We start from the raw sequence: 20043 nt of genomic DNA, 5'->3' as shown, positions 1-20043 counted from the left end.
ATGCTGGTGATAGATCAGATGTAAGGAAAATCACTTCTGCAAAACCAATTTGCTAAGGGGCTTGTAAAATCCATTTTTAAAAAGTTACTGAGGCGAAAAAGTGAAGGACCAGCCAACCAGATATTTTGATCGGCTCTTCAAGGTCAAAAACTGATTACTAATTCATCAAATACCTTACTGGTAGCACTGTTTGAAGAGCAAACAACTCTGTGCAGATGTTCTGCCTAATAATTCTAATACCATGGAAATATGGGTAGGGTAGAAACAAACAGAATTTTTTACTTACTTTTGGCAATGTTACAGTCATAGGAGCTGTGGTCTTCAAAGCACTGGCAACCCAGTTCAGTACATTGTCCATTGCCGTTACAGAAAGCAGGACACCGGAGAACAGTGAGGATTTCCTCCTGGGTAGCAGATGGCTGATTTCCTACATGAAACTCTCTGTTTCTGTTTTCTAGCACTCTTCTTTCACATTCATTTTCCAAAAGGGCTATCAGTGCCCTCACCCAAGCCACATCATCTTTGAGCTGCAGATCTAAAAGGCATATATCAATTGCCTCATCTATCTGTTTTCCAAGGAGACCTTTGCACACTAATCCAATGGTGGAATTTGCAAGAATTTGGTGGCAAATCTCCTGAGCTTTGGTGGCAGTTAGGCCATTAGGAGTGGGCCATGTCAGTGGAAGCTTTGTCCGAATCCCTTCAAAGTAATCCTCTGGGAAAAAATATGCAAAGCTCTCTGAGTCTCTCTGGTTTGGGCCATGCAATGGATGAAAGGATGAGTACTCATAATAGTCATCTTGCCTTTTTTCTCTCCTTAGGTCTTCTGTTGTTTTGGTAGAGTTAATGGAACTGTTGTTTTTCAGCGAAACATTGTGTGCTAGGTGGTTTAATCGGTCCTCAGGTCTACCTCGCTTTTGGACTGATTTAGGCAGATATCTTTGATCAAAAGACTTGGTCAACAGTTTCTCATCTTTTCTTAAAGTAGACTCTATTTCTGTGTGAGCGACAAACTCTGACGTAACGTCTAGATACGGGATTGCAGAGGTGTAATCCACATGGTCATAATGGCAACCAGAGCACTGAGGGAAAGGAGTCTGAAAGGCATTCAGCATATTTACCACAGGCACGGAGGTAGTGCTCTCCTTCTGACATCTGCAGTAATTTTTCCTTTGTTTCCCCTCAGAAGGTGCCGGAGTCCTGTCAAATAAACTCTTCCCTGGAGGTATTCTGATTTAAAAATAGAAAGAGATTAGAGGGAAGAAACTTTCAACAAATTAGTCTACAATACCAAGTAAACTTTCTTACCCTGAGGCTGGGGAATGTATAAACTCCCAATCTACCAAAGCACTTAAGAAAATGCTTAAGTTTAATCTTTGTTTTCTTTAGCTGTTTTTGCACTGCCCTTCTTGAGTTGTCCTGTACATTTTTTAGCACTACATGGGGACTTTTTAGTAACAGATGCTTAAGTGCTTTGCTGGAGTGTTGCCTAACTGCTTGACTTCTCTTTGCAGAACTTTCTCTAAGGTGCAGGTTACCCTTTGTGTATTACACATGAAATAAGGCCTTGGATTTGTCCCTGGTGTGACTCAGATACAACTTGGAGAATGATAAAAAAGATGTATTTGTTTCAAAAGCTTTATTATGAAAATCATCTTTATCTATTTGCCTGTGCTCTCCTTACCAGGTGTTTCCTCTAAGACTTGGATCATTATGTATTTTAACTGTTTTTTTTCCTTTAAAACTTCTTTATGCATACTTCATTTAATTTTTTCTTTTAATGGAGCCTTCTTTGAGTTTTTCTTTTGACACAAAGCAGTTTTCTATTGATCGTAGGGCTAGGCTATCAAATAAGGTGAAGTGATTTTTTTTCCCCTTTTTATTTTAGTCCAGGTTTAATGATGGATGAACTTCTAGACAATTCAGTTTGAATAAACAGCCATGATTAAAGTTTCTTCAGAAATTTCATAAGCAAAAGGTCTCTTATTGATCTTATTTTTGCAGCACAAGAGAAATCCTGGAGCTTCATAGAAAAAGATATGTTTCCTGTCCCAGTAGTTGGCAGCACTTCATGTCCAGATAAATTTGAAATATCACCACAAATTCAAATTATTTTGGCATTAATTTTGTCTTGCGGGCAGAAGGTAGAGTTTTCAGGAAAGTGAAAGCATGTACAAACATTTTGGAGCCAGACGTTAGATACTGTTGTAGAAAACATAATTGCCTTTATCCAATATTTCCAAAATATATTGAAAATGGCATATATGACATTACCATTTTGATCATTGATACAATATTAAATTTTAAATAAAACATCACCGTGACACAGGCAAAATGAACTAATTTCTCCTTCTGAAACATGAGCCCAGACATTTAAGAAAACACTTTTCCCAATGTTTGGGCTTTAAACTTAAACTAAAGCAGTAGAAGTAGCTCTTTCTTTGAGTGATTACTACATAAACTAGAGGCTAGGGTAAATATCACATATTTAATAAATAAATAAATAAATAAAATCACATAAGCTGGTCCAGAATCAGGACAGAAACTTCAAAAACAAATGAAAATGTCACTAAAATAAAACTCTCTTGCCTTGATGTTTTATTGAAACAAATTCCTTTGTTATTCCTCTGTGAAACCAAATACCTTTCTTTGGTCAGCCTTGGTCAACAGGACAGGGGTGTCTGGTGTGGAAAGGATGAAGCTACTGGAAAATCCATCCTTCCTCACAGGTGTGCAGTTTTCAACAGCACCTCAGTGAACTAGAATGAGCCTTCTGTCCCCTGCATAAGAGGACTAGACTATCATTCCTCTTAGCTGCCCATTATAATCAAGGAAGAACTAAAGACAAGTTTTTAAACTGAGTTGGATGTTGTTATAGAAAGAGAGTCCAAAATTAATAGCATTGCTGCTGGTTTCTCAAAAGATTTGAAAAACAGTAAGAAAAATTTATTTTACCTACTTAAAATAGATGTTTTAAAATTCAGCTCTTCTTTGTCCAGATGTTATTTAAGGGCTGGGCAGCTCTGATGTTGTTTTATTGTTTAAAAGTTGAATTAGAAAGCTGATGTTTAAAACAGATCTGTGCTATTCAGAGCCCTGCAGCTGCTTGAGAGAGGTGGGAGCCAGAGAAAGAACTGAACTGCCAGATGGTGAGCACTCAGACTAGCTTCAGGTGCTGGAGAAAACCTAACATGCCTTCAGTGTTATTTAAAATGAAATTAAAAACAGCAGCAGAAAATCACCCTCTAGGTTTTGTTTTTTACTGAGCCATTTCTCTGTGGGTGAATCAGAGACTGATCCAGTCTCCTCTGGAGGTGGCCCTCGCCTTTCCATTGTCTTTGTTTTTTAACCAGGTTCTGAAGGGTCCTTGAAAATCCGTCCTTGGGAGTACTGCAAGGTGAAACTCATCACCCCTCTTGCCCTTCTCACTTAGCAGGAGTCTCTGCTGTCTTCCCTGAAGTAACTCCATCATATGTGCTAAGCCCTAGAAAACTCCTCACAGTTTTATAAGTAACTCCCTATATATTGTGCTTTGGCTTCTGATCTTTCAATAAACTTGCTTTGAACAGGTCCTCCTAAGGATCTTGTTAGCCCCTTTTTGGGTTGTCAGCAGTTGGTTGGTCCTTACACCAAACTATTCCTCCATGTGCCTTCCCAGAAGCAAGCTCCGACTGATTATCACATTATTAAGATGTTAAAGATGGATGTTGAATTCTAAATAGTATAATTTGTAATGACAGATCAAAACTGATATTAAATAGCCATTGCTTAGGCCCATTAAATATAACTAGAATACAGTAGAGGTGTTTGTTTATTTTCTGAAATGCAATAGGTTGAAAAATTTATTGTTCTTATAGGACTGTGCTAAATTCCCATGGACAGATTAAGTGGTATGTTAAGGTGGTCCATCTTATTTTTCCTTAATTGCAAAGCATATTTCACAAACGAAACTACACAGTCAGCCAAACCCATTTTGGTTTTAGAAACACCTGATAGGCACGTTTAGAGTTCAGCAACAGGAATTAAAATGTGGGATAGGGATAGGGACAGTGACAGGGACAGGGATACGTCAGAGTGCCAGACTCCTGGCTTTGGTTCCAGACCATCTGTCTCAGAAAGTGCAAGTTTTTAGAGCTCACTGTCATCATTAGTAGAGTAGATATTAAGTTTTAGCATGGTACATATATTACCACACTTTGTCAAAATGTAACATTTAATCTATACTCACATATTGTAATTAGTGTTCGGGAATAAAAGAACAAGGGAAATACCAAACCCTTAATTAATCCCTATTGTCAATTATCTACATTTTCTAGTGTGGGTGAGAACCACATTTTTTTTAACAGCTGAGTGGGATCTTAACACAGCTGTTTAACATGGCATCACTTGTGAATATAAAACTTTTCTCTCAGTAACTGCTTATGTGTATTGTGCTGACTAAAAATTAAGCCCCTCTGCTGTTTGGATGGTAATGGGTCTCCAGGCTTCCCTTGCTAGATTAAGCAGATCTCTCTGTCATGTCATTAGGGGAGTATGTAATGAAATAAACCTATCAACACCCCTTGAAACAGTGCTATAGAACATCTCCCAGGCCAGGATTCTCTCTCGCTTTGTACCTCCACTCCTCTATGAAGTCTTCCTCGGGCACATTGCTCAGGTCGTTGTGACCGATCCCGTCAAAGAGGCCACACAAACCTCTGGTGCTGTTGAAGTCGCTGCCCGGCGTCCTCACTGTTAGACCCATTCCCCACTCACTCACATCGGCTCGAACAAATGCTCCCGAAGGGAACAGGATCTGAAGAGGCAGAAAAAACCCCAGTGAATCAAAGCTGTTACGAAGCTTTTTATGCAATCAAAAATGTCCCTTGCTATAAACAAAAATATCAAAGTAGGATGTTGGTGATGGCGGTGGTAATTTAAGATCATTTAGATACACTATAAATATTTATTTGTGCTATTATTTAACTTGCTTTCAGTTTCTATGAGACTAATATCTGATAGCATTACATAAATATAAAACTGCACAAGTACTTTCTTTTTAAATTAATAATTACATCCATTGAAGTTTTCCCACTGGTAATTTACCAGCTAATTTTTGAAGCAACTTCCATGACAATAAGGCCACCCTTGTGTCTTTGCCTGGGAAATAATTTCTTTTAGATAAACTGCCAAGTTTGAAAAACAGCTTTCTTCCCTCTGAAAAATCGTTTCATTTTCCAAGGCCAGATTACCCAGAAAATGATTGTGTTTTAAAGTGGATAAAGCAATTTTCTCATTAAAGAACTTGTGGTAGGCTTACACTGACCTTTAAAAGTAAAAAAAATCATGAGGTTAAGACAAAGAAGTAACTGTGTGGATAATAGATTTTTCAGATTGGTGTCCCAACCAAATAACACCCCACCCACCCACCCCCAACTCTGTTCACCTGAAATGTATTTTTGTTTGTTTTACAGGTAAAAAGAAAATTATTTTGAAACTGATCTGTGCCAGGAGCGGGGGCAGGAAAACTCTATCCTGATAAGTAACCCTAATATTTTTTTTGGATCCAAAATTAAATGTTTTCAGTTAATCTAAAAAGTACATTAAATAGTTGGAAATATCTCTTTACAATAATTTCAAAATAATTGTTTTCCTTTTTTTAAGTGACCCCTGTCTAAGTATAATTTATTCAGCCAAATAATGTTCATTGCTTTTCTTCCTTTTGGTGGGGATTTTTTGGTCCCTTGTAAGTTCCTCCCACCAAATCAATTCATATCTGTGAAGAAGCAACTAGCTTATATTTGTATTTCTACGCTGGAACCCAGAGTTTACATTTTGGTTGCACAAAATCATAATCATGCCCATATTAGCTTCCCAGTCATCATTTCAGGCATGAGAATACTTTTTGAGGAGCTCTCTGTGAGTGATCTCCTTGTCCAGATGAGCGGAGCAGCAAAGTGCCACTGATTGCAATAACAGCCTGGGACACTATGTTTTGAACTCGGGCCCTCTGTGTTTTGATCAGGGCATTTAAAGAATCCTTTTTTCAAAAATATTGGCCTTGGTGAATAATGGAAGTCATCATATAAAACCAGTTCTTTGAATATGCCAGAAGGTCTTGGCTGTACCTTCACCTTGGCTGTATGTTTCACTTCCCAAAGTAAGTTTTAAAAAAAAAAAAATAGAACTCTCTAACATAAGCTCAGATGAGTTAGTTTTTTATTAGTGGTTTATTAGGTAGAACAGGAGAACTGCAGTTGACACAGTGTTGGGTAGGACTTGATTTCCTTCTTCAGATAAACATGTGCCTCCTAATTACACGCTTTACTACAGGGAGGAGCATTTCCTACAAGGTTGCGTATAAAATCCTTGCAGTCAGGACTTCATGAGCTGCTTCAGTCTTCTGTGCTGTCTGGATTAATATTTCCAGGTGTGGATTTACTTCAGGAATTTGGAGGGCTGTAACCTTTTCTTCTCCTGCTGCCCCAGGCAAGGTGTCCCATCTCCCACTGGGGACCTTACAACTCCCCAGATTTTCTGTAACCCACCTGGACTGATTGAGGCTTTGAAGAAGATTTTTGCGACCTCAGTTTGCAGAGGTATATAGTTGGTTGCTGGAAGCTGCTACCTTGCACAGAAAATAGAGTGACTTGATCCCATTCAAAGCATCAGCCTTGAATGGTGCAGGAGCCGTCGGGGAGACGGTGAGGTTGGTGACAGGCAACTCCTGAGCAAATCAGGATGTACCACACACAGCGGTGTGATCAGGGATCATGTTCTTTGCTGCACAGTTCCTACAGATTCCCATTCAGACCGGGGCAAGATTCCTATTTGTGTACAGGGAGTGTCCTGATTTGTTTCACTGAGTCTTCCATGAAGTGTAAATGAGAATAGGGATTCCTTGTTAAGATTGTTCTAGTAATAAAAAAGTAATTATATTGCATTCAGTTGCAAAATGAAATGACAGCTTGTTTCCTGCTTTTTCTCTATTCTATAATTAACAGACTTTCAATTACTACCTTACTAAGATCTATTCCAAGAGAGATCACAAGGAGAGCCAAGCACAGACACTCCCTGAATCATCCTGGCTCTATTGTGGACTTATCTTCACCCAAAACATTTCCTGGCAATGAATCCTGATGATACAACTCCAGGATAAAATTATCTTCTTGGCCATAATCTGTGGCTCTTCTCCTCACCAAAGTCCCTGGTGCAGTCTGCTCTTACTCTTCCAGCGACTTCACTGGATTAGTGTGCGTAAGTGATACTTATGCAAAGTATGTTTGTGGCCATATATTTTTTAGGCAAATACTTTAACTTATACCAAATGTTGCACATTTGCAGCTCATTTTCATGGCTTTTGGGTGCTATCTGGATCTGACTAATAATGCCTTACTGTTTCACTCTAAAACTACATTATTCTGCTACCTATGATCTTTCCTTGAATATTTATGTCGCAAACTCTGCAAAGAAATTTGCTTTATGTAATGCGGTTGGGTAGTGCCTAGCATAAACAAACTGAGAGCGGATTGCTGTACTGCAGAGAGTAAGTAACAGCATTGGCACTCTGCTATGTCTCCGAGAAATTTCCAGAGATATTTGTTTTGTTTTGTTCTACAGTTCGTTAAACTAACACTTTAACCAACTTCTTCCCTGCATCTCATTTTTTCGGTACATTTTGCTGCAGGCTCTCTTATGGCTTCAGACAGATATTTTTGTAGCAACTTCATTAATAATTCAGAAATATTGAACTCACGTTTTTAAAGAATAACAACAAGAATAGCACTTAAATATCCACGTACTGTTATTTTTCTCCCTCCGTAGGACTTAAGAATTTTGACATGTGGTGATGCCTCGGTGCTTTTGATGGCTAGGTGGGGTCTGCTCTCCCGAAAATGGCCATTGCAGGTGTCCAGCACCACGGTGTCACCCCCTTCTCGTGCAGCTACACCGCAATTGCAGGCGGTGGCGGAGCGGTGGCCTCCGCAATCCCACTGCCGAACGTGTACTTCAAACGCCCGTGACACACTCTGGCACAAAAGGAAGGTGCCAATTTTATAGTTATCATAACGCCTAAACAAGCAACAAACCAAAAAGAGGAGTTAGAGACCCAGAGCATTCACCTGTGACTGCTGTTTGCTGGTACTTGTACAACAGCGCTCCTTAATTAGACCAGCGTGGTGGCTGGCCTTGAAGGAGGGAAAAATCAACACACGGGGAAGTGTTTCTCTGGCACCATAAGCAAGGGAACGCCATCACAGTTATTAGCTGAAAGTGCATAAGAATTCATGTGAAAAGTGGGTAGCTGTCTCCCAGCAGCTGCTATGGCAACGGGCATGGATAAAAAGGATAAACATTTGATAAAAAGCAAATGGGAAAAAGTCCCTGCCTCCAGGCCTTAATAAATATGTTTTGGTTCTAACTGGATGCTTTACAGCATGATATTCTTCAAAGCAAAATCAGTGCTCAAATAACCTCTTCTGTGACTAATCACTAACTTTTAACAAGACTGACTGTGGCTAGGTGAATACTGCATGTGAAAAACTGGGATTCTACTGAAAAACCTGTTAAAATGAAGTTGGCTCCCTCCATCTCAAGAACTTCCCTGTAAGCACAACTTTCGCTCTAAATGGTTTGGCATTCAACACAGTGCAGTGTGTTGAACAGTTTGGGACTTCCGTTCTTCTCTGTACAGAAAGTCCTTCCTCTATCTGAGTGAGGCCATGAGCAGAATAACTTTAATAACTTTGCAAGTGTTTCCTCTCTGCATGAGCCAGGTAAATCTCCTCCCACCTGCAGCCCCTTGGGGTTCCACAACAAGGGCCTGTGAGAGGATTCTCCTCTGCTCGTTATTTGTTTTCTCACTCCATAAGCTTGTCTTATTCTGACTCTATTTTATGCTAATGTGATGTATAAAAATAAGGAAAACAGTAGCTGTATACTTTATATATGTTGCTGGTGTTTTTTCCTGACAAGCCAACAGCTGCCATCTTTAAAAACAATGGATTATTCTGCTTCCTTTTAAGGCACTGCATTTAGTTTTAAAAATTATTTTTATGAAATTAAGTAATATGGAAACTAAGCTGTAAGCTTATAATAATAAGCTTTATTCTTTTCTACAGTAAAAAAAAGAAAACGTAAAAAGGAATGTATAAAATACCTCAACTAAATAACGGGATTGTTTTCAAGCACTGTCATCCAAACATCAATATTGTTTCAGTCTGTTAATGTTTCCTATACAGAGGAACAAATGGCTCAAGAACCAAGATTTTTTAGCATGCGTATATCTGCATTTTATTTCTCTTCGGAATAAAAGCCATGGAAAACTATGTAGCTTAAAAAATAGTATGAATTTAAAATCCAGCTGCTTTTCTCTGCTAGAAAACACATCTGACTTTATCTTTCATCTTGAAAACTTAGTGAAGTTGGCCATAAACCGATAAGATTTTGAATGGTTCTGTCTCATCTTATTTTCTAATCAGGTACATAAATCCTAAGTACACTACGCAGATGCTGCTGTAAGATCGATTAGAACTAAGGACAACATAAAAACTCGATAATCTCTTTTAACATCAAGTACTAGCTCCATTTGGATGTCTTCACAGGAGAGACAGAGGAGACAGGATATTTTATGAGAATCACCTTCCACAGTTTCCTTCAACAGGGGGACCCTAGAAGGAAAGGTGTTTAGCGAGGCTGATGGAACATAATGCATCGGAATGGCTGTACCCAGACTAATCAGCTGTATCTGGTAAATAAGACTGTATTAGCATATGCATATAAATATCATTGCAGTTATGGGAGCTATTTACTGCTTAATAAGCATTGACAGTGGACCCAATCCAACTCTCCTGGAAGACACTTAGAGTCCTTCAATTAAGTCATGGCATAGATTGCAGAGCACATTAGAAATCTGCAATGTGTCTAAATTGAAGCTTTCAGCTGCCTTTGAATTACTTGAATGGATAATTGAATGTAGTCAGGTAAACTTTTGTGGTGTTTATACAACTGTAATTGTGATAATGATTCTTTGGACAACATTTGAGAAATTGCTTGTGGCACTAAAAGCATGGAGCAGAGTTACTGGAGCTCTTGCATGAGGGAGCTCTGACTTTTCTTTGTGAACCGAGCACCACAGCTTATGTCGAAATTCCCCTCCACAGTGCACTTCCCCACCCTTCTTCCCTAATAGTCTGAAGCAGTGGAGGTACTGGGGGGAAAGGTGTTCCCTCCCTCCCCATCTATGTGTTTGGGTTGTATTTTAAGGGGTGCGGCAAGTTCTTGTCCCAGTGTGAAGTCATGGCTCAAGTTGTGCTCTTAAATCCAAGAACTATAAACCACTCCTAAGTCTTTGGTTATGACAGTGTGATGCTATAGGAATCATTTCTGTTGGTTTATTGTAAGAGAGGGACAGAGGGAATATAAATATAAACAATTACTACTAGTAGCATTAGATTAACTATCACAATACATTTACTATTCACCAAGCTACACTTCATCTCTTTAATTCAGTTATTATTGTGGCTGCTCCTAAAGATTTTCCACCACAGTTTTGCCACCAAATTATCTGATTTGTTGACGTGTCCCTCCAGGCTCCCTCTTTCCTTCCTGGTAAGAACTATTTTATGCTAGTTGTGACCCTAGGAAGTGCTGGGTGATGCTGGAGGATGTTCTCTGGTTTCAGAGTGCTTATCGCTAAGGACTGCTCATGTTCTTGGGGAGCAAAGCTGCTGGGTTATGCCCAGCAGGCACTGGATGCTTGGGGATGTCCTGACTTCGGCTGGGATAGAGCTAATTTTTTCTTCTTAGTAGCTAGAATAGTGCTGTGTTTTGGATTTGGCATGGGATTTGGTATGAGAAGAATGTTGATAATATACTGGTAATACACTGACAGAGACGTTTAAACTTCTACAGACTATCAAAAAGAACAGCACCTCTGGAAGGACTACTCATGCCCAAGACTTAGTTGTGGGCTGCTATGGCAAATGCCATTAAAGCCAACCAGAAGTGTCAAGCTGTGCAAGCTGAGGGATTTTGTGATTGTGCAGGAAATGGTGCCATTGCCCCTGTGATAATATTGTTGGATGGATTAATGTAAATGTTTGAGAAATCTGAAAATATTTTTCCTTTTTTAAGGTAAAATGCAAAATAACATGAGTGATATATATAGTTCACCAATCAAGAAATATTTCCCTTTTTATATTTTGTCTTAAAGGGATTTTCTGCATATTTAGTTTTAAGCTAGTACTTCATATTTAAGAATCTACAATTTACAGCATGAAAAGCTTTTATATTTATAATGTGCCATAACTAGTAATGAGGGCCATACTTTTGCTTTACCAGGCTTTCACGTTTGTTTAATTTAGAAGGTACTTTGCTATAAAAGGAAGTGCTCTCTCTGGATTTTAGCTAGTATAATTAACGCTATTTCACATCTATGCTCTAATATACACAAATTGATTGTGCTTACACTGTAAAATATGACACATTCTTCTTTGATTTTTCAGTCACTTCCTTTGGTCAAAAGAATGAAAAGATTACAAGATAAATATTTCTACAGGAATATATTAGCAGGAGGCACACCAAAGGGGAGTGTTATCATTAGAAGTGGGAGTTAGGTATTTCAGTTGTCTAATGAATAGCTAACTACCTCAGATGTAATGTGAGCTCAGTATGTCAGATTAAAAACCATTGAAAACATTGCTATAGAAGTTAGAAAATGAAGTATTATTGTAAATTCTCACAAAAACCCCTATACATTGGAAGTGACCATTTCAGTAGGAAAATATTACTACCAAAAAAAAATTAAGTCTTCCACCTTTTGATTTTCATGCCATTTTTCAATTTCCCAGCAAATCAGCTAAAGAAATTAGTGAAATTTTTTTATATTAAGTTAAATTTTAAATTTTTATTGCTTTTCATTTAAACTTTGGAGACCGAGAAAGTTTCAGTTTTCTATTTTCATGTTTGTTTTCATCCTTGCTTTTCCACATTGTGTATTTTTCCTTATTTTGCCATTGTTAATGGGAAAGTCAAAGAAGGTAAGCAACTCTGTGGAAGGCAGGAGTATGTTTATGTGAATGTCTGTTTGCGTAGAAAACACTCCTACCATTTTGCTGTTGGCAATGCTCCCCATCTTCAGACTTCCCCTTGCTTTCCATGTGACAGCCCTTCAGTGAGCCATCCCCAGGACTCGAATGGGTGGAAAGGGTGCCAAAGCGACAACTGATCACCACCCATCCACAGCAGCTCTGCCTACAATATTTTGACCTTAGAGCCTGCTCTCTCCTCATAAACTGGCCTACAGGTTTTGTGGTAGAACAAATGGATTTCCTTGGGTTATATGGTTTGATGGATGATCTGCTGTTGATCTCAGGAGCAGTTTTGATAGTTTAAGCTTTGTTTGCTGCCAACTTTGTAGCCATAGAGAAGTGGGTAAAGGCTGCTATTTCCTTTGGTTCTCTTTGACTAATTTTGGATGTTTCTTCTCTTTGCTGTGTAATGTTCTCACCTGAGCCTGTGCCTACAGATCACTTATAGTCAACAAAGCTCCGGATGACCAGGAGCTGATGCTCCACTCATCCTCTCAGCCTATTGCTTCATAGTCCCTAGAAGAAGTTTCTCAGCTTTTTCTCTTCTCTTGCTTTGCTGTTTACAATCTGCAGATCGGTCTCTTTCTGATACTTTTTTCATTATTGAGGGACATTCATATGGTTTCTTATTTGAGCCCACAAGCTTTTTTTGTACAATACTTCCATTCACAATACCTAAGGCATACCTCATTTCAAACATGATTTCCCACCATGTATCCGTTCATAACCAAATGGGAATGCTTCAACTCCATACCTCTGTGTCAGCCTTTGTCTTTAGCTTATAGGTTTGTACCAGGACAGAAGCAGGAATTGCATTCCCCGCTCCTTAAATACAGAGCTTTAAAATCATTTGCTAATGTGTTAACATTCTTTTGGATAGGCAGACAGAGAAGTTGCTTAACTGATGTGTAATAGGGTGGCATAATCATTACAATAATTGAAAGAGAAATTATTTACAATAATAAATGGGAATATAAGTAGGAGTAATGGGACTGTGAAATGATGGGTAAGAAACTTGGCTGAATATCAAGAAGTGATATATCTTAGTGAAATAACCTAGTTATTGAGATGGCAGAGGCCCCATCAGCCTGGCTCATTTAAAGCTACACTGGACAGAGCAGTAATGAATGTCTGTCCACATGGAAGAATCGTGCAGTTATCGAGGGGCCAAGTTAATCCTGGGATTTTTCTGTTTCAAGGCTGCCTGACTCTGAAGCAAGATGCCACAGAAGGATGGGCTTTTCCAAACTCCCTGTGCTCAAACAGAATCATAAATTGCTTAGAAGCATTTCTGTGTGCTATCAATAACAGGACTGCAGAATGAGTTATTCAAATAAAATTGCTTTATTTTGCTTTAGACCTTTTTTTTCCCATGGAAGAAATGTAAAAATGTGCTAGGTGGCTGAGAGCATTCCCCCATTCCAAGAGGCACTTTTCAGTAATTTATGACTTCCTAAACACAACAACCTGGCAGATCACTGTCCATTCTTAGCTATAAATCAGAAGGGAATATTTTAGAATATAAATGTCTAGACAGTTTTGAAATAATATTCTAATCTAGTTTAATATCCCAGAGTTGAAATAATTGCAGATACCTGAGGCATGGGAATGTCTTTGCACCTCTCATAGCTCTTCCGCAGCTCCTACATATCAAGCAACCAAATTTGCCTGAAACAAGTGCCTGACTACATTATAAATGGTATTCAGGAAAGCAGGAGGAAAACTGGAAAGCCCTAGATGTGCACAGCTAATCTCCTAGCTGAGACCACTCAGTTTAGGTGAAATCTTTATTTGAGGCAGACACATAACCTTTAATGGAGTCACTGCCTTTCTTACTCACATTTCATCGACAGATTTCTTCAGCTTTGACGTCATTTCACATGATACCTCCAGAGCATGCTGGACTGAAATTGGGACATTAGGATATCAAAATTAGAATATCACGCCTGCTGAGCCCCTGTGGATGTTGTGCACCTAAAGTCATTATCTGTGCCATTAGGAGGTTAACGGCAGAATGACAAACCTGGAATGTGATCTGAAATATTAGCAACTTCGGATCAGATGTGCCATATGCAAACTTTAAAAACTTTCCGTTATGTTAAATAGCTGGAGTAAATATATTAATGAATGATTAGGGAAGTTAAACCGAAGAAAAGTTTTGTACAGTACAGACTGTCAGACACAAAGAGACCACCCTTGGCTCAGTAAGTCTTTAAGCAACTTATTGCTGGATATTACAGGAGGACGTCTGGGCAGTACAGGAGGATGTACAACTTTATTTTTGCACTCTTTTCCTGATATTTGCCACTTATCATGTCTGGACTTCTTTTATCTGAGACTGTATGGCCACCTTTATGTGTTTTTGGTTGTGATTATGACTGTCAACTCCATGGTAGATGCAGCTGTGCATAAACCAGGTCTGGAAGTAGAAGAATGCAAGAGCATCCTTGGGCTGAGGGGTTTTCCATCAGGTGTCACTGAACTGCTGGGAAGGACCAGGTTGTCCCTGCATGCCGTGCTGCTACAGGGGTGCGATGGCTTACGTGCATGGAACTGGGGTGTCTCTAACACGATGCCACATGGTGTAGACACCCTCTCAAAGTCATTAATGACGGTTCTATTTGAAGAACATTTTGGAATCTGACCTTTATCTTGTAAAAATTATTCAGACACAAAACCATTGCTGCTTCAAGATTAATCCTTTTCTAGTCCTTTTGTTAAAAGGGGTATAAACAGCTGGAAGGAAACCATGTATGTTATTGAAGCATTACTTTAATCACTATAAGCAAACTAGTACAACGCTCTTTTGATATTCTAATGTAAAACCAAATGCACGCTACATTCAGAAACTGAAAACTGCAGTAATTGAGCAAAATTATTTCAAAGTAGAATACTCACCATCCATCAAATGTGATAATGTGTGGATCAGTGAAAGAGTAACAGTTCCCTGTTGGGAGGTCTTGAACTGTGACCTAGTTAAAATGAAATGTGTAATGAATACAGTCTACACAGCAGTTTTTCTTCATTACTGTTCCTCACAAAACATTAGGGGCAGGATTCATGTGTCAAGTACAAACTAAAATCTGACTTCTAAAACATGATTGTGTATGGGTACAAAATAGGCTTCACTTTCAAACAACGGAGTTTAATCACACGCAATAAGGGAGTTCAAAGTGCTCCTATTCCACCTGATGTAATGCACTGTCTTTCTTTATCTGGTAAAAAGTGAAGCTTTTTTATTAAAATTTTTGCTAAGAAGTATATCATTCACTGAAATTATCAAGAGAGTAGACCGCTTATTAAATTGTACTAATTGTAATGCCTGAAGTATGGTATAAGGTATGCTGTAATTAAGTAGCATTAGCATATTTTAATACTAGTCATTGCCTGTCCCCTAATTTGACCTTAGATTTCCTGATATAGCATCTGAATGGTTGAGTTATATATTTGATGTGCAAGTTATTGATTGGGTACTGGTGATGAGGCCCCAAATCAGGCCGCTGGAGCTCTCCGCTTTCGGCATGTGAACAAAAGAGGGAAGGATCTACTATAGCAACAGAGATCTTCAGCTGCATCAGCCCTTAGTTACTTGGACACAAGCTGGGTCACAGATGAGGTCTGAGTGTCCTGGTGCCCTACAAGGAGCAGATATGTCTGCAAAAGCCAGAGGTAGGACAACTCCCTTTGAAGTTGCAATACCTGAATCTCCAGCAGTGCTGGACCTGCATTGCCACGTCTGCTCAAGGGGATGTTTTTTTCATGGCTGACGACTCTGCTATCCAGTTCTCAGAAATGCAAGACTGGGTTGTGCAGTGATTTGCAATACGAAGAGCTCCCAGCCATACTGGTGGGAGTGACGAAGTGTTATGGTTTTCCCATATCCAGCCTGCCAGGCTGATTTCTCGGCCAGTGCTGTTAATTCTTTGCTTGCTCTTTGCCCATGAGAAGTCCAGAGGTGCAATTCAGTTAGTTCTACCATGATCCGCAGAGCAGGGAAGAAGAATGGCTGCTATATCCTTGTGCAGTCTTTCAGTGACAAAGCAGAACTTAGGTTTTAGGAACAGTGGTGAAATTAAAGAAATGAATGAGGGTGAAGATAGACCCACACTTCCTGACAAAATTCCTCACCTGTGGCAATACATCATCTGTATTTCAAAATGCACCTTAACCATCACACAGACACTGCTTAGACACCCACCAGTGCCTGACATAACAAACTATTAGAGTGATGGTCTTGAGGACTGAAAACTGAACAACTCTTTGAACAGCATTTTGATCTGAGGTCAATTGTATCATTTGTATCTACAGTGTGATATAAAGAAGTCTCAGAATTTTCCCATTTTCTCCACGGCTGCTACCTTCCTAAGTAAAACCTTTGCATGAACAAAACCATGTGGCCCTTTCTGCTCTGCTTTACCAGCAGAGGATGCATGTCCTAGTTGCAGGCGGTATTAGTTTGATGAAAAAATCCACTTTATCAGGTTTCTGAATGTGTCAGGATGTTCTGTCCGCCATTTCCGTTCAATTTTCAGATAAATCAAAAATATTTGAAAAAGTCTGAGGGACTAAAGATTATGTCGATTTTAATGTATGGATTTTTCCTTGATATGTTGCAGGAACTGTGTTACATTAAGGCCTCTAATTAACTGCAAAGCAGCAACAGGGAAATGGGGGGGAGGGAAGGTAATGTCTATTATGTTTCCATAGATCAAGTTTTAACTGAGATAGATGGAATTTATTATTAAAATTGATTAATTCCATTTCACACTTGCTACATTTTCATGTTTTAATGAAAACATTTGTAAGTCCAAGAAAAAATATGGGTATGTGAGTGCACTATACTGAATTAGCTGCAATTTCTGATTTAAGAATCTTAGAAGGTTTAAGAAGCCTATGCTGCAGACGAAAGGATGCAGTCCCATGCTAGGCATTTTACCTTTGAAGACAAAAATTCTTTTGGTCCAGCTCAATGTTATTTACTCATGAGCAAATCCACAAAACTTAGGGCAGTGAAATTATAGATTTCATTGGGGGTTTGTTTTCGGTTACTTAAGTATACCATCTTGGATGTGCCACTGCTCTGAGAAATTTAGCTGAGCCAAATCTGTGCTCTGGTTTATTCTCTTGGGCTGTGGGATTGTGGCTCTCAAACCTCCCAGCTGAGGCCCTGAAACAACTTCACAGAAAATGGGGCAGTTCCTGCTCACCACGCTCCTTTGGCCAAGTTTTCTGCAGGGAAAACATGGCTTGTTTCCCTGATGGCTTCTTATTATTTTTATTTTGGACATTTTGTACAGGGATAAATGAAGAGACAGAGCAGCTGCCTGTGTCATCAGAAGTGTCGTGGTGATTCCTGGCACTGGCTGAGTCCCGGTCCTCCTTTCTCATTACCAAGGCACTTTCTTTCCTCTGCCTTTTCAGAAACTGTTCTCCAAACCTTTGGTTTTCCCTCTCCCTCTTTCTTGAAAAGGTGCTAATTCCCTAACCCAGGTTCTCCCTCTCTCCTCTTCCAGCATACACAAACACACCTGGTTACATCTATAATCCAGCTGTTGGCCTGGATGTGCTGTCTAATAGTCAAACCTAGATTTGTCAAAGCACAAGGCTTTACATGTTAATGTTTTTGGTGTATAAAGAGGCTGTTTTGGTTTACTCTGCTGACAGCAGTCCCCAAATGTTTATATGGTTAAGGTTTATCATAGTTTCATTTTTTTGATACTAAACCTCCCACTGAAATTTGACACTTTTCCCAAATTATTTTAGGACCTGACCTTCACATCCTTGGGTGTGTAAGCCCTCCAAAGCAAATCCCTCCATCCGACTGGCTCAGTTCTGATGTGGCTGATGCGGTTCCCATCCTGAGCAAAGTCTGTCACAGCTGTCACTGTCAGCGTGGCTGCTGCACAGCTGCTTTCTGAGCAGGGCGCCCGCAGCAGATCCACCTGGCATGCTGAAAGGGCGATGTTTGGGGGCCCCGGTAATTGGCTATCTAAAATGAACACGAACACCGAGTCTGACAAGAGTTATCCAAACAGTTGCCCATACCCTGTTTACCATACAACACAAATGTTTTCACATTCCAGGACACACATGCCTTAAATCATATGGGTTTTGCATGAAGACAGTGACTCAATGACTCAACCTGGCACCCCTCTGCACATTTTACTATGCTTTTTTTTTTTTTTTCTTTTTTTTCCCTGGCAGTAGACAGTTTACTAAAATTCAGTGGTGCTTTTCTTTCCACAGGTGCTAATATTTCTGGAATGACAGTCTTATCTTTATGGGTCCATGCCCAGGGAATGAAGATGAGTAGTTCTCATGACAAAGAAAGAGATGAGTCTGTGTTTCTGGAAAGCATTTATCTTTCATGACCTTTATTATAAGGAGGTATCTGCTGGGAGTTATTTCATTTAAAATAAACAGCTTTTTTGATCTGGGAAAGGAGGGTTCTTGAGTCAGTTTTTAGCGAACTTTGGATCCACAACAGGATGGCAAATGCAGTAGATTTGTATTTGTATTTTTGTCTTAACTAGGTTATGGTGCTTTACTTTCCAACTTGTAAAGCGATGGTAGTTTTATTTCTATCTTTCACAGAGGCATTGTGAGGCTAAATTCACTAAATGAAGGTGGAAAATTAATAAGCTATGATGGTACTGGCTATGCAAGTATGTGTGATGGGTAGGGAAGTGATGGGTGGTGACAAAATCAATACGGCAATGGAAACCCAAGACATTCTTGCAGCTCTGCCTCTGCACATTGTATCTTTCCTGAAGGGACCTCTTCTAGCAGCAAGACTCGTAGTGTCTTGGGTCCTGATTTCTCTTGGGTCCTGACCTTTCACGATGAAGTCTCAGGTAAATGACAAACCTGGATTTTTATTTCCATAGATGTGTTTTTATTTACAAACACTGAGTTATCATAGAACGGTTTGGGTTGGAAGAGACCTTAAAGATCATCCAGTTCCAGCCCCCCTGCCATGGGCAGGGACACCTTCCACTAGCCCAGGTTGCCCAAAGCCCCATCCAACCTGGCCCTGAACCCTTCAGGGAGGGGGCAGCCACAGCTTCTCTGGGCAACCTGTGCCAGTGTCTCACCACCCTCACAGGGAAGAATTTCTTCCTTCCTGTTACTATGATAGCATTTAGTTTTGAGCCATCTGATCTGCATTTTACATAGCGTGTATCTGCTCTTCAAGAAGTCACCCAACCCTCCATGAATTCTTTGGTGGCTAAAAAATGAAATTGTGGCCAGTGAGAATCTCACTGATGATTTAGGACAGCCAGCGTTTGTGCCGAGTATTAAGTTTTCTGTCCCAGACCATTAATTATCAGCTGAAAGGAACGAAGTTCTAGAAATGGTGGCAATGCAATTAATCTGATATGAAAATAAGTGATTTTCATATAATTTTTCCCATTTGTAGAATTGCTTAATAATTTATAGGAGATGGCATTCAAGTATTTTAAGATGGTATTTCTAACATGATCAGATAATCAATGTTTTATTCCTTATGGAAAAGACTCATAAAATATAATTTAAATTAACCCTGTAGAGGTCTGTAGGAACTGAACTAAAAACCTACAAATATTAATAGCATGTTATCTCTCATATCAAATCCTGAAAGGCTGCCTCCCATCTTATAGAAAAGTCCTGTCTTATTTTCAAGGTTCTTGATTCAATTAAATTGGAGGTTTCCATGAGGAATAGTTATTGCCGTTACAGCCCCATGAGCTGTGCTCACAACCCAGAACAAAAGTTTAGAATCAAAGAAAATCATCTTGTCAAAATAGTAATGATAAACTTAACAGAAGCTGAACTCCACTGGCGCTGCTGTGCTTTGGCATTCATTATGATATTGTCTGAACTTGGAGAGATATTTCTGTGCTTGTAATTAGCTTTCTTATCACTTATTCCCTACATAATTAGCACAACACTGTTGTCATATGGATTCAGTCAGACAAGGAGCTTGTCAGTT

At 39.3% G+C, this 20043-nt stretch overlaps 1 protein-coding gene across 1 annotated transcript in view; it reads right to left on the bottom strand.

Annotated features, from left to right (window-relative positions):
- LOC141925065 (von Willebrand factor D and EGF domain-containing protein-like) overlaps positions 1-20043 on the bottom strand; it is a 188201-nt gene that overhangs the window by 102938 nt on the left and 65220 nt on the right. Inside the window, exons 7-11 of the mRNA XM_074828546.1 lie at positions 17843-18060; positions 14970-15043; positions 7782-8052; positions 4617-4795; positions 287-1230 (exon numbers count right to left, since the gene is read on the bottom strand). Coding sequence (XP_074684647.1) covers positions 287-1230; positions 4617-4795; positions 7782-8052; positions 14970-15043; positions 17843-18060 — 1686 coding nt within the window. The remainder of the gene's footprint in view (positions 1-286; positions 1231-4616; positions 4796-7781; positions 8053-14969; positions 15044-17842; positions 18061-20043) is intronic.

This window comes from Strix aluco, chromosome 6 (genome assembly GCF_031877795.1).
Source record: "Strix aluco isolate bStrAlu1 chromosome 6, bStrAlu1.hap1, whole genome shotgun sequence".
NCBI classification, from domain to species: Eukaryota; Metazoa; Chordata; class Aves; order Strigiformes; family Strigidae; genus Strix; species Strix aluco.
The sequence above is the reverse complement of the archived record's forward strand: the minus strand, read 5'-3'. Positions and strand labels throughout refer to the sequence as shown.